Here is a 26112-nt window from a genome sequence, read left to right as displayed (position 1 = left end):
ACCATAGAAATCATTGTAATGTTTACATGTCTGTTTATACAGCAGACAATGCTATGCCATCTATGGTAATGGTGAGACTGACAGTGCTGTTGTTGTGTGTGTTGTCAGTGGTGGGATCGAGCTGGTGAACGCTGGGGCTCTCTCCCTTCTGCTCCTACTCAACCTGCTCCTCATCAGCCGTCAACAGCGCCTGATGAAGAGTGAAATGGTCCGGAGGCTCAAAGGCATCATCACACAGCTCAGTGGTGAGGGTTGAGTGACTGGGTTAGGGTTGGGCTCAACGGCATCAACGGGGGGGGTTAGGGTTAGGGTTAGGGGGGGGGGGGGGGGGTTGTTGTGATGTCTTGTTTTGTTCCTTTTTTGTTTGGTTCCTTGTTTGTTTGGTACCTTGGGGAATATGCGTGAATGAAAAGTCGGTGCAGTTAGGTGACAAAAGTCTGTACAGTTAGGTGACAAAAGTCTTCCACAACAGCATTATTTGCATACGTCTTGAGCCCCTTTCATGGTTGCTACGGCTCAAATTTCAAACTCGGTCAGGGTTTTTTCCTGCAACCTCACACACATCTCTAGCGTAGTGTCACTGCTGTCAGAGTTGTGCTTCAAGACACAGATTCCTATTAGCTAGATCAAATAGCCTTGCAGTACCACATACTCCGTATACATTTCCGTATCGGTATACTGTGCCACCCTAGCACTGACAATGTTTATATGATTATATTGTTAATATTTTTTGTTCTTGCGTATGTTTTTGGAAATAACTGCATGGCTCTTCTCTTTTGTGTATTTCTGCTGGATGTTTATATTTCATGTTTTGAGTAGATTGTGTTTCCTGAACCCTGGTCCAACTTTTCTTATCTCTTCTAGATCACCTGGAGGTCTGTGGAGAGCAGCCATTCAGATGGGCCCCTGCACTTTACCCTGACCTCTACACTCCTTCCTCCCCATCCTGGTCCCTGCACTGGACTTATCGAGATGAACAGCTGGTTAATCTACCGGTCAGTCTGCTGGTGGAGGGGGACGTCATTGCTCTGAGGCCTGGTCAGGAGACTTTTGCTTCTCTCAGAGGAATCAAGGTGATCTCTCTCTCTCTCTTTCTATCTTTCTCTCTATGATCATAACAAGACTGGGTGTCTGTTTCATGTATGGGGGTCGGGGGGAACCTGATTAGATTATATTTCATCTACAAAATCTTTATGGGTTTTTAGAGCTCTGTCTGTTGAATATTGTCAGTGGTATGTGATGGTGTCCCTTTCTGTTTCTGTTCTTTAGGATGATGAGCACATTGTGCTGGAGCCAGGAGATCTCTTCCCTCCCTTCTCCCCCCCTCCATCCCCCCGTGGGATTGAGAAGAGGGGCCCCCACAGTCCTCAGCAGCACAGGCTCTTCAGGGTGGTCCGCACACCCGTGCTCAATAACATCAGGTTAGCAGGAACCTGGATGCTGGAGAAAATGCCCCCGTTATCCCTGTGTTGGTCTTTATTCCTTGCTTCATTTAAATCACTTCTGACGTATTTAAATGTTCAACAGGAGCAGTTTAGACCTGGCTCTGTCTCGACCAATCACAGCCCTGGACAACGAGCGTTTCACCGTTCAGACCATCATGGCCAAATATGCATGTCCTGCTGTGTTGGTATGGTAACACTTTCTGACTTTGATGAGATGAATGTGTTTTCATGATCTGTTCCCTGCTATGTTCTTAATGCCAAGTGTGTTTTTCTCTGTGCAGGTGGCCTTCTTCACTGTTAACACAGTGCGCTTCTTCTGTGACACTCCCAGTCTGACTCCTGCACCATTCAACTTCTTCCAGTTGCAGGTATTTCTGCTCTCCAACATGAAAATTAAGTCTTGGAAAAGCTAGAGTTATTGAAAGGTCCACTGGCTGTGTATATGATATGAATCTGTTGCATGTGATGTACATTGATGATTGGTTTATCTAGAGGCCAACTTAGTCGAGATCCCGCAAGATTTAAATTTAAACACAGGTACCCGTCTTACCATTACTGTAAAACATATTTTTTTCTTCTGATTCGTTGAAAGCCCCGGAATCTAATGAACCCATTTCCTGCCAAATATTTACATTTTCAAAACATCGCTCAAAATGTTGTGTACATCATCTACAGGCTATGTTGACAAAAAAGTATTTTCAGATTTTTTTTGATTCATCAACCAATTTCAAAGTTGCTTGTCAATCAAATTTGAGGGTGTTGCCCATAATGACTCCATCCAATATCTTCTGATGTAAGGGTGCAAACCAGTTTGGTCACCAGTTTCATATCACTACGCTAGACATTAATTGTAATTCAAAGATAGCAGATAATACATTGCTATGCAACACCTGAAATGGATATAAAATCATTATCAATAAATATTTGAAGAAATCTCTTTGTTTTGAGCACTAACTGTATAATAGTAAACACTTTGCAGTCCTGTTGGGATTTATTTTGAAAGACTGACTGGCAGATTCTACTTATTTGTGTTCCCCATGTTCTGTGTGTAGATGATGGGAGTGCTTCCTATCCTCCCTCTGCTGTTCCCTGTCATGTGGGTGCTGGTGAACGCATACGGGGAGGCTCGTGTTCTAGCAGAGTCCAACCGCAACTCCCCCATTGGAATGGTAAGCCATACAATTTACAGACACAACCACAGACATCAAGATACACTACAAAACAAACATTCACTTTGAGGTGTAGGAAGTAGTTTTTGTTTTCAAAATTGAAAATGCATCTGGACTGGAAGATGATTATTAAGTTTAAGAACTCCTCAAATAAAGTATCAACATGCACAGAAGACACTGGGAAACTCAACTTTTGTTCTTCAGATGTCATTATTTTGGGTCTACAAGTATTTCAGTTCTTGTTCTAAAAACGACATTGACTGCAGCTTTGATAGATATGTTATCCGGCTGTGGTCTCAGTGGATATGTGCTTAACCCCCTGGATTCACTTGTGAAAAGCTGTTGTACTCTGTTCCTAATCAAATTTGTATCTCGGGATATTCTAAACTTTCGATGGATATCCAAGGCACATCTCCAAGTAACTTAAAACCTAGCGAGACTAGCCTTGCAAACTATAAATGGTGCGTAACACAAGTGCAAGCATTCTTTAAAAAACTAAATTCTAATTAACTGATGTTTAGTCAGACAGTGTTGCCCCAGTATTTTTAGTTCTGAGGTCTGTCCTTTGGGATAAACTGTTTCCTCATGTTGGATGACATCCATGTATTCCTGAGCAACATTGTATCCTTGGTTTGAAGGTCAAAACCAAACTCCTAAGGCCTGAACTTTAAATGGTTGTGCAAAGCTAAGAAAGGGGCCTGCTGTTAATGAGCCTCTTCTCTTGATCCAGCTTGCTAAGTTCTCTGAGGACACTCTAAGCAGCTACACGGAAGTGGTGTCCTCCCAGGTATAGCCTCACAATTCCACTCCCTTTCGACCCCTGCACCCCACCCCCTCATTCTTCACAATCACCCCGATCCTCTGCTCTGGCTTCTCATTACTTCGTTGAATGTATGTTTTCAAGCACCGCTTCAGTAGATATTATGGGCCACGTTCCTGCTTCACATTGTCTTTTGCCTTCGCCTTTTTCGCATGTGTATAACCATCCATGTGATGGTAAATGGCTTGCCTGCCCTCCCTTTCCTCTTCCTCTTCAATTTGCCTCTTCACGTGTGTTTGCCTCAGATATGCATGTTAGAAATTAAAAGTCTCCTTGCAAGTAATACTAAAATATTTCTTGTATTGTCTTTGAGTCATTTTCTGATTTTCTGATACTTTGTCACAGATCACCTAACGGAGAACTCCCTATCTTTTGGTGATATAGCTGATAGTGTCATGAACACCTAACGGAGAACTCACCTATCTTTTAGTGATATAGCTGATAGTGTCATGCTGTGAAAGCTTGTCTGACTTTATCATAGCAAAAAACACAGAACTACATAGTGCAGTGCATATCCTGGATGGCTGGTCGGAACGACTTCACATGGCCATATCATTAAAATGAATTTGAAGACAATACCACAACTAGAAGCTTATACAAATATACCTCAAAAAGTGTCAAATTGTTGCATAGGTATATTGAAGCAAAGAAGAGTGTTATCCTTTTGCTTCGTATGGTTGTGTGCATGAAAGGATTGGTGTAAGAGTCATGCACTGTTAGGGGTGTTTAAAATGAAGAATGGCCTCTCACCATAACAGTGCTGTCTGCTGAAGGTATTACTTGGATGGGTAGGGAGAAATACATTCTCTGAAAAAGAATGTCTTAAACTATTTGTAAATTCAAAAAATTCCTTTTAACTAAATGGTTTCAGCTTTCTTTTTGTTAAATAATGATGATGTGTTCACAAACACTGCAGTTCCTTTATTTTGTTTTGTATCTAGATATTCTGGCAAGTCTATCACCAAGCTTATTAGAGGAAATTGATCAAATACATAGCCAAATATATAGATGATTGAACCCTATGATGATGCCACTTGGCATGGATGTGGTTTGTCATTATTATTTAAAGGTGCAATAAGGATCAATAGCTATTCGCTAAAGGTATGCTAGCAGCTTAAACTACTAGATCGGCAGAAGGTAAACAAGTCAGGTCCGCGGGCTGCGGCAGGCAAAACTACAGAACGCAGTTATATGCCTATCGACCCTGCTATGCCAATGGCACCGTGTAAGCAGTTTAACCTTAAAATAACAGCTTAAAAAAAATTGGGGCGCTACAATGACTTTTAATATGGAGAATCGCGTCCGTGCCATTGCGATAGCAGGGTCGATAGGCATGAGCTGTTTGACTGTGTAAGGACAGTCGTTGAGTAACTAGTTTGTCATAATGTCAAAGTCAGCACATTTCAAGAGATTTCGTTAGTTTTAGCTGCTAGCATACCTTTAGCGAATAGCTATTGATCCTTATTGCACCTTTAAGGGATAGTGTATAGTCCACTGGTCTGTGGTCAGTGTGGAGCGTCTGGGGTTTGTCATTAATATTTAAGGGGTAGTGTATAGTCCACTGGTCTGTGGTCAGTGTGGAGCGTCAGGGGTTTGTCATTAATATGTAAGGAATAGTGTATAGTCCACTGGTCTGTGGTCAGTGTGGAGCGTCTGGGGCTTGTTTCCACCTCAAGGGATTTTTTCCCCAATACTGACTGGTGGTCTATAGATTATCCTGCTTATTATACAGTTACTTGCCCAAAACAATATTTTCTTGTATGCAATGCTGTTAAAATGATATTCACAAGACTTATTGACTCAAGGCTCATTGACCCAAGACTCATTGTAAATCTTATCTCGTCAGAACATGCTGCTTACATAACAGGAGCAAAGACAACTCGTGTAACTGTGATAGAAGCAGAGAAGGTGACAATTGGTCCTAGAAAAATGAGTAAATCGAAACAGTCAACAGTATTTTGTCCTATCCCCAGAAGTTCAAATCAGTCAAATAAAATCAGTTGCTTGATGGAACTAGAGATGTCTCTTTCTAAAATCTATGGTATTGGAGGATGAATCTAAATTGATTGAAATCGACCACATGACCATTCTATTTCATTTACCGTATTTTCCACACTATAGGGCGCACTGGATTATAAGGCGCATTGTCAATGAATGGTTTTTCATATATGAAGTGCACCGGACTATAAGGTGCATTACGCGAAACAAAACAGTCAGTCAGTCAAACTTTATTAAACGTGTTCACAATAACTCTCAACATTGTTCAAATGTTACTGAGCGTATTCAAAATAACTCCCAACCTTGTTCGGTTGTAACACGTAAAAAAACTGTTAAATCGGCTAAATCGAACTTTAGCGTATTCACAATAACTCTCAAAATGTTGCAGAGTAATTAAGTCTTAACTGAAGCTCTCATCCATTATTGTTAGGTTGCTGCTAACGCTTAGACCAAAAATCTATTGAAACACCTAGTAGCCAGCTAGCCTTGCTGCTAATAAGTATAACGTTAGCATGCTGATATGCTCTCACACGCTCCCCTCATTGAGGCAGAGGTACTGTTTGCCTCCAGTCTCTTGGCTCTTTCACTGCCGTTTTATTTAAGGTCAGCCATTGTAAAAAGGTTCTACACATACGTGAAATACATTCCCTATTTAATGGATAGAGAGCAACGCTCCCAGCATTCCTCCGTAGCAAGTTACTTTAGATGTAATTTCAAGCTTGCTGGAGAGGGCACTTCCAACACCGAGCCACCAGCAAAGAGAGCAACAGTGGTCGGAAGCAATGTACTGTTCGAGGGTTTATATAAAATACGGTTGCCGTAATGCAAGCGGTGCGGCTTTGTAGTTTACCAAAGTCGTACTGAACCATTTTGACAGAGCGCCGTGTACCACACAAAATCGCTTCGAGGTCAGTAAGAAAATTAAAGGCTTTTAAGTGCGCCTTATAGTCCGGAAAATACGGTATTTCATTTTCATTCACAGAATGAATCATTTAGTATTCTCTTTGTGGCAGCTATATTTCTCTGTCATAATTCTACCGTATTTCTGCAATGAAAGCTGCTTTGCATGTCTTGACCCTGGCCTGCACTTCCCATCTAACTCTTCATTGGGTTCCACACCATTCTAGATATCAAACTCTTAACTGTGCACCACACCATTTTAGATATCAAACTGGCAGGTATAGTGTTACCACAAGCCTGAGTTTGTAAAGAGAGATTATCTTAATACATCTCCTTTTGGAATTTAGTTCATCTATGGCTTTTACTACTTTTAGATTTCCAAAAGCACTGCAGGTGACCCAAGGGAAAGAAACTATCCAGTTAATAAATCATGAACTCCTGTGAGAATTGGTAACTGATTTGTTTGTTGTTTTTTGTATGTGTGTGTGTGTGTGTGTTTGTAGGAGATGTTGCGTTCTGTGTGGAGGCACCTGGTGGGCATGCTCAAGGGAGAATCACGTACACTTTGCTACACCTCAAGTCTGTTGCACAATCTGGGATCAGTCACAGTGAGTACTTTCCCTGATCTGGGATCAGTCACTTCGAATACCCTGCTGGCTATTTCATGTGTTGCAACTGGCCAGAATGGAAAATCTGCCACACAGTGTTTGGTCCCATGGTTAAAATATGAAGGTAATTAAATCTCTTACAATGTGAATAATAGACTAGGAAACATGAACACAGTTTAATTGTGTGTGTGTGTGTGTGTGTGTGTGTGTGTGTGTGTGTGTGTGTGTGTGTGTGTGTGTGTGTGTGTGTGTGTGTGTGTGTGTGTGTGATACACAGGTGCTGTGCTGCGTGGACAAGCAGGGAATTCTGTCATGGCCCAACCCCAGCCCAGAGACTGTGCTGTTCTTCAGTGGGCGCGTGGAGATGGATCACGACAGTCAGGAGGACCTCAGAGACGACCTCTCAATCGACTCCTACGGCCGAATGGAGGGAGAGGAGGACCGAGATGAGGTAAGGCAGTGCCTTTGTGGTCACATGACTCTGTAATAGGATGAAAATCTACAATAAACTGAACTAGATTGGTTTGGTTTCACTTCTTGGATTATCACTGTAGGCAATACATTGGTAACTCCTAATGCCAAACATGTCTTCTCCTCTAATGTTGACTGAAGCAGGTCCAGGAGGGAGAAGCTCTCCTGCGCCTCCCCATGGGTGACTGCTCCGCCCTGATGATGACGGCGGGAGAACAGGAGCCCAGTGAGACGTCCCATGACACCGCTCGCTCCTCGGACGCACAGAGGCCCCGCCGGGCCCCTCAGACCTCACGCGTCAAACACCCATCTGGCTCCAATGTGAGCTTCAGCCATGACACGGAAGGTGGCGAAGATCAACCATCCCAGGTATTTCCCTATTTTTCACTCTTTCCAACACGCACACACATATGGACACATACACACTCACACACAACACCCCCTTGTTTTTTTTAAAATTATTATTATTATTATTATTATTATTATTATAATTATATTATGTACTGAACAGTAACATAAATCCACACATTAGCGGTATGCCAAACATGGAAAACAAAACCGGCAAACTAATGTTAAACAACGTACAGTTGAGCGGCGACATTTGACATAAATAAATACATTTTGCCCCATCCATCCAAGGTTGCTATGATGTATATTGTGTTCAAATGTGAATGTCTCTACAGAAAGGCCTTCTGTGTATTGACTCTCTTCTCATCTACTAACAGCCATGTGTAGAGGATGCGTCTGGGTTCTGTGAAGCAGAGGACTTTGTGTGTGACTACCACCTCGAGATGCTCAGTCTGTCCCAGGACCAGCAGAACCCTGTCAGTATTCAGTTTGATGACTCTGGCTGGCAGGGCCACCTTCCGTCACTTAAGCCTCTGGGCCTGAACATCCTGCTCAACCTGTGCAATGCCAACGTCACCCAGCAGCTGTGCCACTTCTCAGACCACCTGTCCAACCTGGCGCTGCAGGAGAGCCATGGTGCCGTGCTGCCCCTGCACGTGCCCTGGGGTCTGTGTGAGCTCTCACGCCTCATAGGTGAGGACCAAGTAGGACACATTCAGATGTATGCCTCTCTTGCACGTGGCTGTTTATCTAGACAGAAATGTCATGTGGTTGTATTGTCTAGATGAGTGGCAGTTGTGCTTAAATTGTGTAATCTAGAGGAAACAGGTTAGATTAAGTTGTAGTGTCATGGTGGCAATGTCCCAGCTTGAGTTACACATTAAGGACTGGTAGATCACTCATTAAACAGCATGGGATCATCTATTCCATATGTTTCGTCCTTGTCTGTGTTAGCCTAGGACAGGATTCAAGAAAATAATTTTTTTTAAGAAGGAATAATGTTATTTCACTGCAAGACTGCCTTGACAAAGAAAACATATTTGAATATTTTTTAGTGTCTGTTTTAGTGTGTAAATGAAGGTAACAGTCCTAAATGGATTATGGATCCAGAACTTTTTGATGGTAGCGATATCCACCATTCACAACTTGTTATGCTTTTCAACACCATCCACTAGCTTGGCTCAAGACTGACCGATTCTCTTGATCAGCTTTCACCGTGATTGTAGCTTGGAAACAAGACGGGGTGCAAACAAGTAGTAGAAAAGCGTTCGCCGGTTTGGACGAACAATCAGCCGGCAGAAGGGGACACTGCATGAAATGTGGGATTTAACCAACCATGGCCCAAGTTGCTTAACGACTGTTAACGACTCTTAATGACTGTTATCAGAGTAAGCCTGACTGTATAATTACATGCCAGAAACGAATCTCAAGAACATTAAGGTGAAATAATAATATATAAGTTAGGAGCATTACACATAGCCTAAGTTAAAACTTTTAAACACATACCACCATAAACATGTGAGATAATTCGACAAGAGACATTGAAAGACAGCTAACTCACTGCTTTGTCAAATAAGAGAGATCAACTATATATATATCTGGAAACCACTTACAGATTCCGATTAGCTAAATTTGCGTCTGGATGGAAAGGTGTTATCTTTCCCCATCCCACCCATGCTAAGCCATTTCTAGCATAACATGCGATCTACCGTGGAAAACAGAAGGCAGGCGATTTTTTTTATCAGTTCTCACCACACAATGACGTCTCATCTTTGCTCCTGGAATGTCCAGTGGTGTAGTCCAGTGTATACGCAGGTATACGGAGTATACCCACTTATTTTTCAGTCAGCATTGGGTATACCCACTTCTCAAAACAGGGTGTTTATCCTGTGCTGTATAAATAAATAAAGAGTATACCCACTTCTCCAGGGACCACTACACCACTGTGAATGTCGATGGTGTCGATGGTCGAATGGTATGGTGTTATTGAAACTTACTACGTGTAAAAAAGACTAGAAATTGAACGTTTATTATTCGAGTCTAAAGTTTCTAATGTTGCCTCGGGCGCCTTTACGTAAACATAATTAAAACGTCACATAAGTCCACTAAACAATTCCCAATTCGCTGGCTCCAGTAACAGAAGAGAAATACCCCAGAGGGGGGAGGAATGATAAACCAGGTACTTAGTCGCACCGACTAGCTAAATCCTTACCAGAAAAGGTGGCTAAGCGGTTAGTAACAGCACCATTAGGTACATCTACTCCACTAACCTGAAGAGCGCAGGTTCAAATCTCACGAAGCTCGCGTAAAATCTACCTGAAAAGACACAGGTTAGATATGTACGAGTGGCAAACATGTTCCAAGTTGCGAAATGACTAGCTCAATATCAGAGTAAGCCCGACTCTGTATAATTACATGCCAAAAGTGAATCTCAAGAACATTACAGAGAGGAAGCTCCGGAATGTGAGTGTGAGTGGAACAGCCTTGAAAGTAGCCTACATAGGAACACTCGAACTCTGAAACTGAAAGGCAAAGCAAGAATCGTGATATCCCCGAAATCAAAACCCTAAAGACAACTCTGAAAACGGAAGTCAAATCAAGAAATGTTATAACCCCGGAGCAAAACCCTAAAGACAGAATATTAATTAAATTATTATCGTGTACATTTTAATTTCGTTTTTATTGGGGCAATAGCTGTAAATGGGAGGGGATACGTTTTGTCAGTTGAAAGCTGATCTATAGACAGAATCTCATTCCGTCTCATCACAAGACGTTTTAATTCAATTCCTTGTCGTTTTCAACCAATGGCTGCAGCAGGGTGTGTGTGGCTAGACTGCTGACAGTCAATATGCTAATAAGAGCATTTCGCACCTCTGTCAGCGGGAGGTGAGAATGCTAAACACATCGGCCCCCCTCCCCTCGCAGGTTCCTTCCCGGGAAATTCCGTCCGTATGCGGCAGACGGATATTTCGGGGGAATGTCCGCGATCATCCAGGAATGGTGATCATTCGCGGCTGTATCACAGCGTATACGGGCCCGATAATCTTGCTTTTCGTGCAGTGGGATAGCTTAGATGTGGTTACAATAAGGTTACCGTTCATTTCATAGTTGAAATAAGACTCCATTCGCCTTACATTTGTGACAAATAGAGACACCATACATATACAGAAACTAACACCACAAATATACAGTACCTAAACAGACTGCATACATGCCTAAACATCATGTACTGTGCTGTCCCCTTTCAGGCTTCACCCCTGGGGCACGAGAGCTCTTCCAGCAGGACAATCACCTGGCCTTATATCAGCTGCCATCTGGAGAGAAGAGACAGGAGTCAGCCCCACGCCGCTCACACCACTTCAACAAACGCCAGCCTCCCATCCATCACCTCATCAGCCTTCTTGTGCGTGACGGCACCACCAGTAAGCAGCATCTCTCTGTCTTCAACTGTTTTTCCTCCATAACTGAATAGACAAATGCATAGTTATGTATAGATTGACTTTTCAAACGTATTCCTCTCTCACACAGGTAATGTGCAGATGCTGTCTCATGGCTCAGCAGACCTCATACTGGAGTCCTGCACAGACTTCTGGGATGGCTCGGACATCTACCCTCTCTCTGGCTCTGACAGGTCTGAAACCCGTCTACATTATTACAAGCGTGCAAGCATCTGTAGAATAGCAACATGTAGGCCTGGCTCCTTGCTTCTTAGTATATTAATGGCAGGAGAGGCAATGTCAACTCACGGAAGCACTCACACTAGCTTGTCCTGAAGGCATTTGTTATGGTCTACAGTACGGAGATACTAGCTACAGTCACTCATTAGTTATGCATAAAGGCTGTAGGTGTAGCTGTAGCCCCCAGCCTCAGGTCATTGAGACATTAACAGTAACATGCATTAACAACCTGAAAATGAAATGGGGTCCACCATTTTCAGTTGCCCTATATAAATCAAGTTGAAATAAAATGCCACCGCCCATTGTTTAGTTAAACAAACTAAAACTGTGTCTGTGTTTTTGCAAATGACTTGGATCAGGAGCGTTTGTGGGGTCACAAGTCAAAACAGTTTGGGAACCACTGCATTACCTCATCACTGAGGCACTTTATGTTGCATCTGCCCACTAGGCAGTCAGTCTGAAACAGAGTTTTTAATTGCTATCTTTTGTTTTATTTTGTAGAAAGAAGGTACTGGATTTTTATCAGCGTGCCTGCCTAGCGGGTTATTGCTCAGCATTTGCCTATAAGCCCATGCAGGTGACACTCTCATCTCAGTTGAATGGGAAGTGTGTGGAACTTGCCCCGGGCCCAGCCCTGTTCTCTGGGTTGGACTTGCCTGGCACCACGCCCATCAAGCATGGAGGCAGCCGACGGAATAGCTGGAGCTCAGATGGTGAGTCAACAGAGATGGGTGAATTATCATAGCATTGGAAAACATGATATTGAAACACATAAACAGGATCCTTTGTCTAACAGCACTGTTGTGAGAATAATTCTCTTTTGGAAAAATAGCATTTATGACCCACTTCTTGACCAGAGAACTCAACACAACGCAATCCTTCAGCAAAACACTAGCACACAAAAAAATGAAAATAACGATACTGCCACTAAACCCTTTCCCCTATTCTTGTGGTAGTTCTTGTACCTCAAGTTAGTTTGAAGGTATTTTATCTCTGGTCAAACTCCTTGCTCTATTCTCTTCATTCTCTGACATTCTCTTTCTGTATGCCCTGTCTCAGAGGGCATCTGTGAAGGCTTGGAGCGGGAGGACTGTGTGCAGGCCCTGAGTGGTCAGATCTTCATGGGCATGGTGTCCTCACAGTTCCAGGCCCGTTTGGACACAGTGCGGCTCATTGACGCACTGGTGACAGCCTGCATCCGCTTTGTCTATTTCTCCATGGAAGATGAACTGCGCAGCAAGGTACAGCTGTAACAAACATCGGGGCATGATTCTGTTCTCTGATGTATAGGTGTTTGAGTTCTTTCTGTGCTGTATGGGTGTGGTTCTCTGATGTATAGGTGTTTGAGTTCTTTCTGTGCTGTATAGGTGTGGTTCTCTGATGTATAGGTGTTTGAGTTCTTTCTGTGCTGTATGGGTGTGGTTCTCTGATGTATAGGTGTTTGAGTTCTTTCTGTGCTGTATAGGTGTGGTTCTCTGATGTATGGGTGTGGTTCTCTGATGTATGGGTGTGGTTCTCTGATGTAGAGGTGTTTGAGTTCTTTCTGTGCTGTATGGGTGTGGTTCTCTGATGTATAGGTGTTTGAGTTCTTTCTGTGCTGTATAGGTGTGGTTCTCTGATGTATGGGTGTGGTTCTCTGATGTAGAGGTGTTTGAGTTCTTCCTGTGCTGTATGGGTGTGGTTCTCTGACATATAGGTGTTTGAGTTTTTTCTGTGCTGTATGGGTGTGGTTCTCTGATGTATAGGTGTTTGAGTTCTTCCTGTGCTGTATAGGTGTGGTTCTCTGATGTATGGGTGTGGTTCTCTGATGTAGAGGTGTTTGAGTTCTTCCTGTGCTGTATGGGTGTGGTTCTCTGACATATAGGTGTTTGAGTTCTTTCTGTGCTGTATGGGTGTGGTTCTCTGATGTATAGGTGTTTGCTGAGAAGATGGGCCTGGAGACCGGATGGAACTGCCACATTTCTCTGACGCCCAACGGGGAAGGACAGTGTGATGGCCCCCCCTCTAGTCCCAGTCAGGCTGGCTCACTGCACGATGACCATCTGCAAGGTGAACTTCTTGACCATCAGCAGCCATCTTAGGATGCCCCATCTAGTATTCCAGTTTCTAAATGACAATTACGCTGAAATGATATTCGTCTTTTCCTTTTTTGATTAACAAAGTACCTCCATAGTGTCCACTGTAAATACAACATGAACATGAGCATGTATAATATATATTTTAATCGTTGAAAATTAGCCAATGGATGTCATGTCCAATGAATTGGGAACTATTCTTAATTATAATGACTTGAATCTGTCTTTCATATAGACTCCCGTGATGAGGCTGAGGGTCCATTACTACCAGAAGATGAGGGCCAATCCGACCTCGCCGGCTTCCAGCCGACAGATAGCGACGTGCCCAGTTTTCTGGAGGATTGCAATCGAGTATGTTGCATAGATCACCCTGTTTTGCCTGTATTTAGAGGTTTATTCTGCACATTCATTGTAACATTTCACTAATGTCAATTACAGTAAATATACAGAGGTAGATAGAAAATGAATCATCCTGGCTGGAATAAGTCAATGATATGATACCCGCATTGTGTTGCATCTTGGTATGAAATGCGGCGTACGTTTGATTTGATACTAGATATGATGTTTATTGTACTTGAATGTATTAGTAGAAACAACAGGAAAAAGTATTGATTGTTCTTTCTTCTGCTTCTGTGCCTGCCTCTTTCTTACTTTTGTATCTGTTGGATCTGTTCTTTCTGAAGGCTAAACTGCCTCGCGGGATTCACCAAGTGCGTCCCCATCTGAAGAACATCGACAATGTGCCTCTGCTTGTTCCACTTTTCACGGACTGCACCCCTGAAAGTCAGTTTCACCTTTGTGTTGCAATACCTGTTTGTTTTCCTTCACTTTAACAGCAGTGATCCATCAGGTTAAGACTCACTTTAACAGTAGTACATCAAGTTAAGACTCACTTTAACAGTAGTACATCAGGTTAAGACTCACTTAAACAGTAGGAAAACATCAGGTTAAGACTCACTTTAACAGAAGTCATACATCAGGTTAAGACTCTCTTTAACAGTAGTACATCAGGTAAAGACTCACTTTAAACGTCATACATCAGGTTAAGACTCACTTTAACAGAAGTCATAGGTCAGGTTAAGACTCACTTTAACAGTAGTACATCAGGTAAAGACTCACTTTAACAGTCATACATCAGGTTAAGACTAACTTTTGTTCTTATGTGTTTGTGATGCAGCGATGTGTGAGATGATGAAGATCATGCAGGAGAATAGGGAGGTCACATGTTGTCTTGGCAGTTCAGCCAATTTCCGCAACAGTTGCCTGTTCCTTCAGAGTGACCTCAGGTAAGAATCAGTCTCTTCTGATGTTTCCTGACGTCAAACAAATCAAACAGTTGGCCCAAACATTAGAACGCTTGCTGTGACCGCCAGAGTGTTTTGTAGTTGAACATTTGAACCAATAATCAGATACACACCAGTATTGTTTACAGAAGTGCATTTTAGTAAGTAATTATAATGTGCAATTATATAAACCCTAGCACTTTATGTGTAGCATGACTTCCATGAGGTCATATATGCTGACTTCACTGGGCCAGTGTGGGTGCTGATTGGTCATATATGCTGACCTCACTGGGCCAGTGTGGGTGCTGATTGGTCATATATGCTCTCCTCACTGGGCCAGTGTGGGTGCTGATTGGTCATATATGCTGACCTCACTGGGCCGGTGCGGGTGCTGATTGGACTGTGTGTTTCAGCATTGCTCTGGACCCACTCTACCCATCTCGCTGCTCATGGGAGACGTTTGGCTATGCCACTGGCTGCAGTGTGAACGACAGCAGCGATGAGCTCACACCCCTCAGCCTATCAGGACAGCTCAACTCACTGGGCTGCTCTGTCAACTTCCACCAGGGGGAGAGTGTCAGCATGGTGAAGCTCATTGAACAGGTACAGCACACAGCCACACAGAATACATTTCAGTGCATCAGGCAGTGAAGAGGCAGTAGGGACTTAACCTAGCAGGCTAACTAAACAGACTTGCCTTGCAAACACACACAACACCACAGCTTGCACTGATTAAAGTGAGCTAGCAGATGTATTTCTGGGAAGTATTATGCCATAATTATTCTGAATAAAGTGAATCTCATCATAGTTTTGCTAGGTTTTCTTTGTTTTTCGTTGAAAGGAAAAATCTGCACGGTCAGTCTAATTTAGTATCATTGAGATTACTGCACATGAGTTTAAAGGTTATTACAGAGGCTTTGCTTTCCTTCGTGGATGTTCCTGGTGGTTGCTGTTGATAATAGAAAGGGTACAACTGAAAGAATGTAGAGAGTATCTTGCCTTGAGTTGTCTAAAAACTACTAAAGAATCTAAACTCTATGTCCTTTCTTTGTCTCCAGGCACGGCACACTACATATGGGATCAGGAAGTGCTTCCTGTTCTTGTTGCAGTGCCAGCTGGCCCTGGTCATCCTTCAGGTGCGTGGAAACACTTCAGAATGGAATCAAACCAACAGAAGTGTAGTCCCATAGTTTACAAATAAGTAGGCATTTTTCCATCAGACTAAAATGATAGTGTTGTTTGTTTACCATCAAATGGTTTTACAGTAGATTAAACCAGATTATTACATATGATGTTGAATCTGCATTCCCAAAAGTAATACTGTGCAGTCCCCTGTGGGTAGGTGCTGTTGAGATATACCAAGTACTTGCCCAGGTAAGGTCAACTGAAAGTAGTATAGGCACTAACATGTGCCATTGTTATGGTGGTCATCCTGCTTCAAAGCTCTAGGAAGGCATGGAACATAGAACATGGTGTTAACCCCTGAAGTAGGCCTGAAACTATACAATCAGTGCATCATCAATACTGACTACTCCAGTGGTTATTAGTTATTGTGTGTGGTTAGTGTATTATGTGATTGGCTGTATTCTCTGAACTGTAGTTCCTGGCCTGTCTAACCCAGCTGCCTCCTCCTCTGAACATCACTGACATACTCTGGTTGTCCTGCTTCTGCTATCCACTGCTCAGGTAAGACCTAATTTCAACAACAAAGCGCCCATTTAATAACTAGACATTTTAGTCATTTCATATCAGGCCCAAACTTTTGGTCATAACTTGTCCACCATTCCCAATGTATACAATAGCAACTGTCATGCACCCGGGCTTTGGCAATGTGCAACAAATATTGAGATGTACAATTTAGCTTTGTATTTAATTGCAACGTACATACTCAGTTTGGACCATTGACTCTGCAGAATGCTTTCTTCCCCATGTCCCCATTTGAAAATAGCCTGTATGGTACTATATGTAGTGGTCATACAAAGAAAGATACTGGAGGTCACCTGTCTGCAAGTGGTGATAAATGTTCATTTGGGTTTTTACTACTTATTGTTTGATTATAATAATTAATAATTATAAAGAAATAATGATTTCAAGATTGTAGTGTACACTGACATAGTGAAGTTTATATATTTCACAACAGGTCTGTCCAAGTTCATAAATGTTGCTTGTATGTTGCCATGGCAATGTTAAGACAGTGTTTACACTCTAAGTGTGTTTACCGAGAGCATTTCAAACCTTTGGCACTAAGGTGGTAGCCTGGTGACACCATCCTACGTATTTCCGCCTGAATTGATTTCAAGCTCATACTCAGTCTGGCCCAACCCCATTGACAATCGTCTCCAGAACTCAAAATTTTGCAGGACCAATCAGCGAACAGTTCAGAGCTGTGACGCAAAACTCGCCTTGGAGGAAAAGACACGAAAAGCTATCGGAAAAGTTGTCTCAACTCTCGAGAACATCAGAAAATTAAAAGGAGAACAAGAGTATTTTCTTGTAAGTTTTATGATTGGAAAGGACGTCGTAGCTCTTCTCCCAACTGGCTTTGGGAAGAGTTTAATCTACAGAATGCTTACTAAACGTTGCTGATTGGTTAAGGGAACTCCAATGATTTTAAACCTCAAGATAAGCACCCGCCCATCTCGGAAACCAAAATGCATTGGGTTGGCCCAGACTGAAAGACGGAATGAAATGGAGTCACAGGCTGGTAACGGCCAGGCTACTAAGGTGGCCACATATGGGCCATTCTACCGAATTCGTGTAATATGCAGTCCCTCAACAATAAAAACTATTTACAAAACAATTAGGTATTTAGGCATAGATATTTAATTAGAAAATGTTATGGTCTATATAAACCCAATGCATTACATGAGATAGTGATAAGCTAAATATATACAAAATCATCATTTTTAGGGTACTTTCTATTGGGAAGTAGCTGTCCCCAACCCTGAATTCTAAATTTCAATGCCTTTAAATAACACTTTTCAATTTTTTTAGATTTTTTTCAATGATTTAATTTCAAAGATCTTTATGATTGGGTTGAAACAGAACTTGGAATATTTAGATTTATTGTGGGTTTAATTTTTAAATCAATTTTCTATACTCAAAAAATCATGTCCCTAGTTTTCATGTCACTACCGAAACACAAGAGTTTTAGTCCATTGGCTGAGCCTGTGTTTTAGCCATGACTCTGCATTTTTGACCATGCAGTGACACTGCATCTCTGACCCTCATGGTTGAATGGTAAGTAGCTAAATCCCATAGTTTTTATATAAATGTGTTCCAAAGTCTGAAAATCGACGTGTAACCTTAAGAATTGTCACTACCGAAACGCATGTTTTCTTCAATTAAGTAAACCTTTTGGGGTTTCATGGAAAATCTTATGTTTGTATGTGTGTTCACCTCTTCAAAGATGTGTTTGCATGCCGTGTGCTTTTTAGAATTCTTTATTTATGCTTAAAGTTAGCTAGAATTGTCACTACCGAAACAGTCACTACCGAAACATATGGTAGTGACCAGATGATTTCGGTAGTGACAAAATTAATTGGTAAGTAGTTCAATCCCATAATTTTTAAATAAATGTGTTGTGTGGACTAAAGGGCGGCCCAGAGCACCTTTTGGAAGATTTTGGGAGAGAAATGAACATCCATCCAACAGTGCAGTCACTACCGAAACACTGGATGTCACTACCGAAACAGTGCAGCACTACCGAAACACAGGATGTTTTGTAAAAAATTAAGTATATTGAGTAATCAACTAAAATGTTATGATACTGATTGGATTAATGTATGTTCAATTTCATCAATGAACAACTCTGGAATCAATATGATCAGTATTTAGCATTTTACAAAGAAATATTGCACTTAGATTTTGATGAATTGTATAAATTGAACTTGAAAATTTGGTAAAAAATTCATTTTTATGGATTTCATTGTGAAAACCTTCAAGAAATATTTGTAAAAATACTCTTCAGAGAAGGGAAGGAAACACAATCTGAACAGGTCAATAATAATACTTTTTTACTATAGTAAATGTGATGTTTCGGTAGTGACAATTTTTGGAAGAGGAAAAACATTCCAACACATTCTGAAAATACAATATAAAAATGGACTGTTCTTTTACTAGATAAGTGTACTTTAGATATGGTACAATATACATACGGACAAAGTTTTGGGAATAAAACATAAAAAAAATCCAAATATTTCCGACCTGACTTTGCACCAATTCGGTAGAATGGCCCATATACAAAAACAATAAATGGGGCAGGTGTGTTGTTTTGACCAGATCTATTTGTAGTTTGTAAGACACGACAACCAATCAGAAAATAACCCATTGTCATGGTCGTCGTGTTTTGAATTCTGTCTGTGTACCCCCTGGATACTGACACTTTATGCAGTTGCATGAAAAATGCTTGGGTATCACTACAATCTTTAAACATTGGTTAGAAGAGTAGAATCTCTGTGAAGACTTTGACTTCTGTCTGTTATGACATTTTTTTAAATCTAGATGTTCATTATTTTCAGGTCAATGCCTGATAGTCTTTTCCGCCAGTTCTTCCTCTTCACAGATCATGATGATCATACGTTCATAACACATGGATTATACACACATGCATATAGTGTTGAATGCATTTACTGTTTGCTTTTGCAGTGTGTCCTTCCTTGGTAAACCACCAGACAGCTCAGTGATGACTGTGGCCACTGGTAAGAACTTGGACGCTATTCCAAGAAAGGTATGTCATTGTTACATTTGCTTGAGCTTCATCTGGCAGTAAAGCTTGTGTTTGAGGAAGTCAATTGTATTGTTTGTTATCTGTAAATCTTTCCCATCTCTAAACCTCCTTAGACGCAGCAGTACTTCCTGGGGTGTTTCCTGTTAAAGTTTGGTCTGACCATGGTCACCTACCTCCTGGGGTTTGGCTTCTCCCTGCTGGAGGTGTGCTCCTTAGCTGCTAACATCACCCGCGCCGATGGCAACGTTAGCTGCTTGCACATATTCACTGCCAGGTACCCACCTTTCTCACCCAAAACAGATCCGTAATAACTTACAGATGTGCTCAATAGCTTGTCTTTTATTGTTGGGACTTCCATTTGGTAGCATGACTTAAATGACAATGTTGCTAATTAATTACATTGTATCAGATGTCTATAATGTGTATAGTGAGTGTATAGATAACATGTACTCGCCTGCATCTGATCAGATGTATTGATTACAAATTAGCCAGAACTGGGTTCCAGTCATTTAATGTATGATCATTTTGAGTTTATTTCTAGTTTTATTTTCTCAAAAATGTTCCCAAAACTCCCTTTTATTTCTCTAACTGTTTGCTGTAGCTCATCTGCTGACGCCCCGGGGTGGTTCTATGAGTTCTCCAATGGTCTGCTGCTGGTCCAAAAGATCATGGCTTGCTTCATGGCCTTGCACATAGGTAATGCTGAGGCCTCATACTCCACTGTGGCGTTAGAACTGTGTTTTTTCATTCAATCATTTTCATATGAGTATTGGAATGTCATTTTTGTTTTCCGTAGTGGTCATATCTATGAGCTATGTGCATCGCTCCCAGCCCCTGTGGAAGAAGAACCCCTTCAGTAACACATGGTGGTGCCTCACTGTCCCTGTAGTGTAAGTGTTTCTCTGTATGTTGGACACCATGGCAGATTACGATTTGCAGTTTTGTCCTCTGCTCTTCCTTTCCTGTGTTATCCTGTAACTCAAGCAATCAGAGTGAGAAGCAATTGCCGATTCCATTTGAAATCTAGAATAAAATACAGCAAATAAAATCACTTAAAAAATACGTTCCTGCCTGATAGGTTGTAGCCTGTTGCATCAGCTGATCTGGCCTGCACATCATATCATATCTGTAGGGGGCACGTAAAAAATCAGGACTTTATAAGCAAACAACATCATTGTGTAGGATTGAAAGGCTGATCCTCATTTATAGTTTTTTTGGTGGTGGTAGGGAATTGAGTGAAAAATGTGAGAATTTAGGTTTTCTAATGTTATTCAAAGATGATAAAATCATACAGATTTCCAATGTGTACGGATTGTATTATTCATGTAAAATTACATTTATTGGATAATCGCTTGGTTGAGGTTCAGAGGAGCACGTGAAGCTAAGGACCTACTGAGGGAATTCAAAGCACATAGTCTTCTGTCTGCTGGTCTGATTGGCTGACTGAATTCACATAGTGCACATGCACATAATCTTCTGCTGTTCTGATTGAATTCAAAGCACATACTCTTCTACTGTTCTGATAAACTGACTGAATTTAATGCACATACTCTTCTGATGGGCTGACGTTCTGATTTCCATTAAAGGTTGCTGGGCCAGGGGCTTCAGGCAACAGTGGACTTCCAGCTGTGGCAGGACCGGAATGCCACCCTGACCTTGTCACTGAGTGACATCCCCTTCATGGTCTGGCTAGTGGGCTTCCTTTCCACCATAGTGGTGGTCCTGGTGAATGAAGTGGTCAAGCTACATGAAATCAGGTAAAGAATTTGAATCTGAGAATAATATAAAAACATTTGATTGAGGTCACTTGAGTGCAGTGAGTGCTCTGTCCATTGTAAGTATATTGTCAGACAGGGAGAATACTGTGTTACTAATGAAAACTGTGCTGTGTTTCAGGGTTCGAGTTCGTTACCAGAAGAGGCAAAAGCTCCAGTTTGAGACTAAATTGGGCATGAATTCCCCTTTTTGAGGTCCTGATAACGACCAAGTTTGGGAACTGGACCCTGAAGCAATCTCTGAAAAGGCAGATATACTCTTGACCATCAAGTTAAGAAATCTGCATTTCTCACCATTTAAGAGTACCGCTGTCTGAACCTAGATCCAGCCTGGTCAAATCCACTCTGATGCTCCATATCTCCTTACAAGAACACCATAACTTACTCCTCATTTTGTTTGCTGGCATTCCTTTCTGAAATACAAAGGTAATATTTATTCTCCCCAGTTTAGAAGATTGGGAGAGGTCTGTAAATTCAATTTGTCTTAACTAGAGCCGCACAAACAGTGATGAGAAGCTGTGTTTTGTATGTTTTCTGACTGATTGCTGTTCTTGGCCAGGGATCTCACACTTCATCTCGTCCCCCTTCAGCCCTAGTTGATTTGTGGCATTTCCCCTCCAGGTGCATGATTAGAAAAATAAGAACAAGAAATGACCCTTTTGGTTCCTCACTCCTGATCCAAGTCCATTATGGCAGTAGGCTCTCAGTGGTGAGGTTACAGCAGATGTGAATGTCAAACATCCACCTCAAGAACTATCAAATGCCTCACTTTCAAGAGGACAGACTAGTGGGATTGTTCTGTCAAGCTCTATCCGTGGTGAAAAATATCAGTCATATCAGTTCATTATTGACGGAAAGGCACTTTGTATTGTACTGTAATTTACTTTGACATCGGGCAGACACTGTTCTCCAGTCATTTGCAGCTGGATGGCTGCACACATTACATATGTCTGTACACAAGCTACCTGGGACTCATGACCTAGTGTTGACTGCTGGTGTGCTGTTCATGCCTGGCTACAGCAATAGGGGGTATTGAGTGGATGTGCATAAAGCCTCATGCATCAGCATACATTCCTCATGGTCATGGATTCCAATACATTAGTTGTCTCTTTGTTGAAGAAGGCTTAACTAATTTTAACTTCACTCAAATTGTAAATGCAAAGTTTATGTTGCCAGTCTACCTCTTGTTCTTTACAGTAGTCATGATTTGAACATGGAATCTGACAGCATTTAGTGTTGTGGTTATTAACTGGCGCAGCTCTGCAGCAAGACCTTCCTTTTTTCATCCTCCTCCTCAGTTCTCCACGTGTCTAACCAGGAGCCTTGCATGTAGCCAATAAAGCACAGGTACTACGTCTGGGCCACGGGGGTCAGACGAGATGAACGTGGTGGGAGAGTGGCGTGTGTTTATCTGATGGGGATGGAGTGCGGATGCACTAGCCTGTCCGTAGAAAGATAAGGTGCTGGGTCCCTGCCTTTCCAGTCTGGCCCGTGAAAATAAATGGCCAAACCAAAACAAATGTTTTGCCTTCTCCCTTTAACACACCCTAGCACCCCCCCCCCCTTTTTTAGTGCCATCATTAGTCAATTACTTTTGAATGATTTAGACATTTCTAATCTCATCACCTGTCCACCATCACCCTCCCACACAGCAACAGACACGTATACAGAAGCCTTGGTCATGTGATTACACCCAACATGCCTTTTACATGTGCAGAATGCTGTCTAGCATCTCTGCTGGCAGATTTAGGTGTGGAAACATGAAACAATCAGTCTTTGCAAGTCAGTCTTCTTGACTCAGGGCTGTCTAATAACTCTAAGGCTTCACCAGCAGCCTTAGTTGGCCAAGCCCTACTTTACTAAATGGCTTTAGCAGAGCTTATTGGTGCTGCAGTCTCAAAAGGGGACTTTGAAATATCACAAATGACTGTCTAGCAATCAAAGTCAAAAGGAATGTTTTTTTTTTTTTTTTTAATATAGTAGATCCATTTAAACAATAATGAAAAAAGGATCTCTATTTTTATGTCAGGTATATTTTCTATCATTGCTTTAAATGTTATGCATGAAGACTTAAGGGATGCTGTCTTTGTGAGGACATTTTATTCACTTTAGTTGGTTTTGTGTAGCCACAACTATGGAGGCTCAATCAAGCATGTGTTGTGGGTGTCCCTCTCCCCATCACTGACAATCTCATTGAACTGCTCCCACATCAGACTGGGATAAGGGCGAACATGTGCACTGGCCACTGAAATGCATTGATTGACATGACATACTGTACAGTAGTACTTGACTACTTCACGAATGTTCACAGGTTTTATGAATGTTAATGATTGGTGTACATTTTGTATATTTTTTACCTCTGTAATATTATTTTACCCAAATAATTTGTGTATCAATAATCGTATGTCATGATAATAAATGTTTTTTATGTTAGTGTGCTGGTCTCCATCAGTGGATTGAATAATTGTTTTTACATTGGTGACATTTGCTGTGGTCATACCACATTTGTATTGACTTATTTTTTTAAAGCATGAAATGACTTCATCTTACTCATGAAAGAGTTTCTCTGTAGTGTCACTGGACTTAATGTAGCTACTGGGAGAATCTCATATCTTGCAATCATTGCAATCAGTACTGAGAACATTTTACTATACGGCTCCTCAAAATAGTGAAAATTAATCCATGTACTTGAATGGGCCATCCCAATGTATGGTGATCAGGTATGAAAATGAATCCATGTAATTGAATGGGCCATCCCAATGTGTGGAGATCAGGTATGTAAGGCACGAGCACCCAGAGGGTTTCTTCCTATTGGAGCTCTTTAACCGTCTTTTAAGGGAAACATCTTATCGGTTGGCAGCTGCTAGCATGTGATTAACATATGCTAATTTATTTTAAAAATGATTTCCCCAATTTGAAGCTGCATAGATGCCCTGAGTTCAATCATTTAATATCATAATTAATATAAACATAGAACGAAAAGTAAGGACATTTGTGTTTGGTATTATTTCTTTGTTGTAACCATGCTTCTTGGCAATACATCTTAAACCGTTAGAAAGCCTGTTTAGTTCCCTTATAAATGGTGCCACATTTGTAAGGAACATGCATTTGGCAGATGAGCAGCAGAGGTGAGTATGTGGGTTGCACCCATGAAAAATGTGCCAAATCTTCTCTGCCACTAGTAAACAGTTTATTGGAAATTTGTGTTTGGTAGATTATTTCTTTGTTGAAACAATGCTTCTTGGCAATCAATCTTATACCGTTGGAAAGCCTGTTTAGTTCCCTTTTAAATGGTGCCACATTTGTAAGGAACATGTGGGATTTGTGGGATGAGCAGCACAGCTGAGTATGTGGGCTGCGCCCATGAAAAATGTGCCAAAATTCACCTATTCTCCTGTTTGGTAGATTATTTCTTTGTTGTAACAATGCTTCTCGGCAAAAAAATCTTATACCGTTGGAAAGTCTGTCTAGTTCCCTTTTAAATGGTGCCACATTTGTAAGGACCATGCATTTGTGGGATGAGGTGGTTTGCGCATCAATTTGCCATTGTTTCGCACATTTTGAAAATGCTTTTGCTCTACAAAGCATACGTATCTAGTCAGCGTGTAAGTAATGACATGTAAATGGTTAAAACCTTCTACTATTATGTGTCAACCATATGCTTCATCAGTTTCAGTTTGGACTAATGTCATTTAGTGATTAGTTTAAACTAATACAAAATATTATAACCTTCAAAAAGCAAAGATTTATTGCCGGACTGGTTTAGACTGCACTACTTTCAGCTATAAATACTTGGTCATGTTATATCTAGTCATTCCTTCCAGCTTGTTTTTATGACGGGTTTTTGAAACAAAGACTTCTCAAACAAGTGCTTTGTTCATTATGTCTGTGTACACAGGACTGCAGAATTTAACGGATCAGGCCTCTTGGGAGGCGGATCATGTAGCTCATAGACATGTATATGGTCTAGCTTGCCACCCATCGACCACCGACATACCATCATTATGGCTTATCAGATACTGTTTAAACCAAACGTTTATTAGCAGACTATATTTCAACTATGAGCATACAGCACATTGTACACTTTAAGTTTTATAAAACAGTAGCTTATTCAAAATTAGTTGACAGTTTTAATGTATTGGTAGAAATAGCGAGCCTACATAACGTCTCAATCATGGACACATGCTGTATTTTTTAAGAAACCATGGTGCACCAACACATATCATATGACTTAAATAGCATCCAATTTTGAGTGTTGGTGCTGAATAATATGTAATGTGTTGGGTGTTGTTGCTACTGTTGAGCAGTTGTCTGAAATAATTCAATCCTCACCTGCAGGAGATGGTGAACTATAGGGGAACAAAGTTACTCCAGGCATCAGAAGAAAAGTTGATTTGACTATTTCTCTTTAAAAACTTCTAAAACAGGGAGTTTCTATTAAATATGCCTTGTGGAAAGTCTACAACATTAAAGTTGTGTAAGACATTTGGGTTATTTTTAGTGTTGATAAATGCAAATGTCAAAAAGGGGTCATTCATTTTTTTTTTTTTTGCATACGGCCTCCAGACAGCGTAGAGGGGGTGTCATTAAGTTTTGAAAGCGACAACAAATCTTTTTTTTTTTTTTTTTGATGTATGATATTCCTGGGAGTTTACATTCTCCACGAAAGTAGGCTACAGCGAATATTCAGCGAATGTCCAATCTCAAAATACCTTCACCGCGGTAGGACACAGACGGTGAAATAAACTACACGCGAGCATAGTGTTGCGGCATGGGGGCAATGCGTGAGCAGCGTAAGTCACGTGACAAGCAAT

General features: G+C 41.4%; 1 protein-coding gene across 1 annotated transcript in view; it reads left to right on the top strand.

Moving 5' to 3' along the window:
• tmem94 (transmembrane protein 94) overlaps window positions 1–23596 on the top strand; it is a 30111-nt gene extending 6515 nt beyond the window's left edge. The window contains exons 5-32 of the mRNA XM_080834796.1: window positions 109–245; window positions 865–1073; window positions 1270–1421; window positions 1528–1630; window positions 1727–1813; window positions 2498–2614; window positions 3345–3401; window positions 6836–6940; window positions 7218–7391; window positions 7553–7780; window positions 8137–8452; window positions 11008–11181; window positions 11288–11390; window positions 11938–12149; window positions 12496–12677; window positions 13350–13485; window positions 13747–13862; window positions 14195–14294; window positions 14689–14797; window positions 15208–15397; window positions 15853–15930; window positions 16395–16480; window positions 19442–19523; window positions 19637–19797; window positions 20125–20219; window positions 20320–20413; window positions 21110–21280; window positions 21420–23596. Coding sequence (XP_080690922.1) covers window positions 109–245; window positions 865–1073; window positions 1270–1421; window positions 1528–1630; window positions 1727–1813; window positions 2498–2614; window positions 3345–3401; window positions 6836–6940; window positions 7218–7391; window positions 7553–7780; window positions 8137–8452; window positions 11008–11181; window positions 11288–11390; window positions 11938–12149; window positions 12496–12677; window positions 13350–13485; window positions 13747–13862; window positions 14195–14294; window positions 14689–14797; window positions 15208–15397; window positions 15853–15930; window positions 16395–16480; window positions 19442–19523; window positions 19637–19797; window positions 20125–20219; window positions 20320–20413; window positions 21110–21280; window positions 21420–21492 — 3847 coding nt within the window. The 3' untranslated portion in view covers window positions 21493–23596. The remainder of the gene's footprint in view (window positions 1–108; window positions 246–864; window positions 1074–1269; window positions 1422–1527; window positions 1631–1726; window positions 1814–2497; window positions 2615–3344; window positions 3402–6835; window positions 6941–7217; window positions 7392–7552; window positions 7781–8136; window positions 8453–11007; window positions 11182–11287; window positions 11391–11937; window positions 12150–12495; window positions 12678–13349; window positions 13486–13746; window positions 13863–14194; window positions 14295–14688; window positions 14798–15207; window positions 15398–15852; window positions 15931–16394; window positions 16481–19441; window positions 19524–19636; window positions 19798–20124; window positions 20220–20319; window positions 20414–21109; window positions 21281–21419) is intronic.
• The last annotated feature ends 2516 nt before the right edge of the window (window positions 23597–26112 follow it).

Source organism: Sprattus sprattus (genome assembly GCF_963457725.1).
Source record: "Sprattus sprattus genome assembly, chromosome: 3".
Classification (NCBI taxonomy): Eukaryota; Metazoa; Chordata; class Actinopteri; order Clupeiformes; family Clupeidae; genus Sprattus; species Sprattus sprattus.
Note: the sequence above shows the minus strand (reverse complement) of the source record. Positions and strands in the feature narration are given on the sequence as shown.